General features: G+C 37.3%; 1 protein-coding gene across 1 annotated transcript; it reads left to right on the forward strand.

Moving 5' to 3' along the window:
* Positions 1 to 1411: 1411 nt before the first annotated feature.
* On the forward strand, positions 1412 to 3226 carry LOC128213058 (DNA-binding protein inhibitor ID-4-like). Its single transcript, XM_052918556.1, has 3 exons — positions 1412 to 1810; positions 2038 to 2131; positions 2591 to 3226. Exons 1-2 carry the CDS (start codon positions 1517 to 1519, stop codon positions 2089 to 2091), a joined length of 348 nt encoding a protein of 115 aa, XP_052774516.1. The 5' UTR covers positions 1412 to 1516; the 3' UTR covers positions 2092 to 2131; positions 2591 to 3226.
* Positions 3227 to 3922: the final 696 nt, after the last annotated feature.

Consider the following 3922-nt stretch of genomic DNA (forward strand, 5'->3'; position numbering starts at 1 on the left):
TGTCCGAGATTATGTTTGCTTTTCCAGACGAATATTTCTTTCCGGCTTATTCTAAATTCAATAAATTATTGAATAAATGTGGAAACATGTAATCTTCATCTTCATCAAGTAGATAGATATATGGCGATTCTGCTGATACTGACGGTCCATGTGAGAATCGTGGCTTATCAGCAATGTAAACTAGCAGATATATCACATATCATAGGAAATATGATATGCCCAGGTCATCGTTACAATTAGCCCTGGGAGCATGTGAGGGTTTCCTTATCTTCGAGTACCTGTTGGAACGCTAACACGTGACAGATGCCATCATGGCATGCTAGTCTGCAATTGCTTGGGAATATGGAAGATGTCACTTGCCATTGTAAATGATGACATTAGCGACACGATGACAGTCCAATCTAGCTTACCTGCCTTCATGCACATTCCAATGCGCATTTGAGAAATCCCAGGCTTTTATTTACTTTAGTTAATCTTATAAGACTTTCGGCGCCACAGTCGTCGTAAAGATTTGCTTCAATCTTTGCATGAATTATACTATAACACAGGTGTATGGAGGTGTGAAGTATCAATAGGCTATAGGTGACGAATTTAAATGTAATTTATCAAGTGCTTGAACGCGGCTTCTTTGATGTGTGGCGTGATTGACAGCTAGCTCGCCGTAGAGACCGCCCGTTAGGCGCCGAGCAAGACAGAGTATGTATTTTAATGAATGGGTGACGTCACACTAGTCGGCGCCGGGCTGTCTAGCGCTCAGCTGAGCAGTAGTATATCGCAATGTAAAGTGGCTATACACTTGCACAGGTGTGGGGTATTCCGAAATAACTATACATACATGATAGATTTATGCATAAAACTAATGATTAAACATCTGTTTTTGTACCGTCAAGGAAAGAAAATATTTTTGTTCCAACTTTCTTATCAAAATCTTGTTTTTGTATGTGTTTACGATAAACGATGAGCGTGTTCTTGCCTGAGTATCAAAACTGAAATATCAAGTGCACTATTTGGCAATTATTGCAATAATTTATTCATATGTTAATTAATTAGATGCAAAAATGCGTAAAACGTTTGTGAAATATGCCTTCTCGCGTTTCTTAAATGCCATGATACGTATTCATTCTAATAAGTAAACAATGACAGACAATGTGACTGCATATTTTTACATTCAATTATACCTGTCAATACATAAAACGTAATCGATAATTGTCTCGATAAAGCGTATAATTGAATAATTGAAAGGCGTGACACATGTCAAATCAAAATAATCACTGCTCGACAGCGATTGGTTCTCGATAATCGGCAGGAGGTAAATTGACGCGCTATAACCACTCAGCGCATGCGCTAGGCGGAGCTTTACTCGCTACTACACTGTTTACTCTAGAGCCGTATAAAATATTCTCACGATCCGGATTTTAGTCACAAATCGTTTGACTGCAGCACAAGCAAGAACACGCTGAACCAAACTTGGAATATCTTCACTATATTTGTGATACACTAGTATTAATCAGAAATCATGAAGGCTGTTACACAAGGAATTACCAGAGCTACTGATTTTGGACTTAAGAGCGACATTTTCCGCATCTCAAAGGCGAACATGAACGACGGAGAAATGGCAGCTTGTTTTCTGAAGCTAAAAGAACTTGTGCCATCCATCCCACACGACAAAAAGATCTCCAAGACACAGTTACTCCAGCATGTGATTGACTACATCTACGACTTGGAATTGTCCTTGGAGGTCCAGCCCGTGGTTTTCACTCAGACTCCACGGGAGCCACTTTCCGAGAAAAGCATTCCAAACACCTTTGAGGTAGGCATCATTTACGAAATATTTTTATAATATAATTATGTCAAATGTGAAGCAAAGTTTACTCTGAGGTCTTATGATAAAAACTTTCGAATTTGTTCAAAGTAGTAACGTTATAAATATTTTTGATATTTTTATATCATTAAAATTCCAAGTTGAGTTAATAACATCTTACATAAAAATTAATACTACTATTTACTTATTTTACAATTTTGCTTTCTGTTTTTCAGTCCGAGCTTATGGATTCCTGTGACGCCGAGTTGGAACGCCCAGTTTCCAAGTGAGCCATCTGTGCCTAGAACCCACTGTGCGGTTTTAATTATGGTAAGTGTATTTGGATAATTTTATATACTTTGAATCGATATCGACCTCTGCTGCATCTGGGCAGATATGTTTTCTTTGGATTTAAATAAGTAGAAAAAGTAACAAAATTCACAAGACGTAAATATTTTCAATTGTTTTTCGGCGCCAGTCTGTCTAGGGCGAACCTGTACAGTGTTTATGTATGGCGTACAGGTGTTCTTGATAATACCCGCTGTTTAATCACCATGGGCATCGGTTTTCTATTGTACAGTGTACTCGAATGTCATGCATGATTAGATACACTGGTGAAATCTGAGACCCTTGAGAGTAGACAGAGCTTGGCACTAATTTGACGCCTATTGAGGTGCAAAGTGATGAAAATCGAGATTTGAAGGCATCTTTTTAATTTTCATAAATTCATCAGCTAGATTATTGTACCTTTATGACGATGTATTTATAAGTTTTTTTGTACTATTTCAGGTTGTTGTCCAGTGACCAAAAGCCAGGGTTAACCCGAACGCTATTCGGCATCTCAGGGTCGCATTCGATGGGCGAATCGTTACGTTACGGACACTACACGCGTCAAAGACAGTTCCGTTACGTTTGGGTTGCGTCTCGTCGCTCACGTTACGCGAAAGAGTAACATTCGTTGTACATCTGTTGTCCAGAGGGGACATTTTACCAGACATTTTGTGGGCGTTTTAGTTTGATTAATGTTCAGTTTTCACAGTTTTTTGAGTTTTGTATTTTGTAATATACGTTACGCCAAGAAATAACTGCTTTCTTATCATGTATAACAACTACTAAGCTTTGCCCTTAAGAGTGACTAAGGCTGTTTTTATGTATATTGCTTTGATCTAGAAACAGTTTCACATGATATAGAAGAAAATAACGGAAAAAAGAACGTTCATTCTAAAACCATTTGTCACAGAATCTTGATACGCGGGATCGTAGATAGACCATAATGACTTGGGTGTTGACCACCAATGTCTAAAAAGGCACGGAGAAATTCACACATGTAACTGTTCTCCTTTATATAGTGCATGTTAACAGTTTATAGTTTATTTTTGTTGATTTCATTTTACAAAGTTTTATAATAAAAGAAGAAAAAATGTATACATGCTTTGTTGTTTCAACTAGTTATTTCAACTAGTTACAGTATTAGGGTTTAAACCAGGTTTTGAAAAAGACAGGACGCTGCAGAAGAGGGACATTTTTGGCTGTGCAGAACTTGAACATAATGAATTGACAGAAAATGTGAGGGATTGCGTTTAATTGAAGTAATATTAGGTTTATATTGCCAAATTTATGTAAAATCTGTAGGATTTATAATCATATTAGAATTATAATAAATAAAAATGACAGTCTTAAGCATTTTACTCCATGCAGACAGAAGGGCTCCCTGAAAGCAGAAGACTGCCCGGCTGACACTATAAAGGACAGGGTGCAGGACACTTCCATAACTCTTCAATACCCTACATTATTTGAAAAAAAGTTCTATTGTCGAAAATTGAATTCGAAATGTCACGGAAATGTTATCTTTCCGTTGGTTAAAACGTATTGAAATTGGCGAAATTCTCTGTAAAAGCCATAGTTACTTTTGACGCAGTTTGGTTTGAATAGCAAAATATTATAGTAAAATATATACGCACAGGTGCGTTGCTTTAGGGGTGTGAAGCTTGAAATTTATGTACATGGCTTGTCCAATCTTTCACATGTGAAGAGCGTCAAAAGACCATTAAATGTGCACCTGTCATCTGGTCAGGCCGCTAAATGATGTTTACCTAATTGTACATAACAAATCGATCAATG

This window comes from Mya arenaria, chromosome 13, assembly GCF_026914265.1.
Source record: "Mya arenaria isolate MELC-2E11 chromosome 13, ASM2691426v1".
Classification (NCBI taxonomy): Eukaryota; Metazoa; Mollusca; class Bivalvia; order Myida; family Myidae; genus Mya; species Mya arenaria.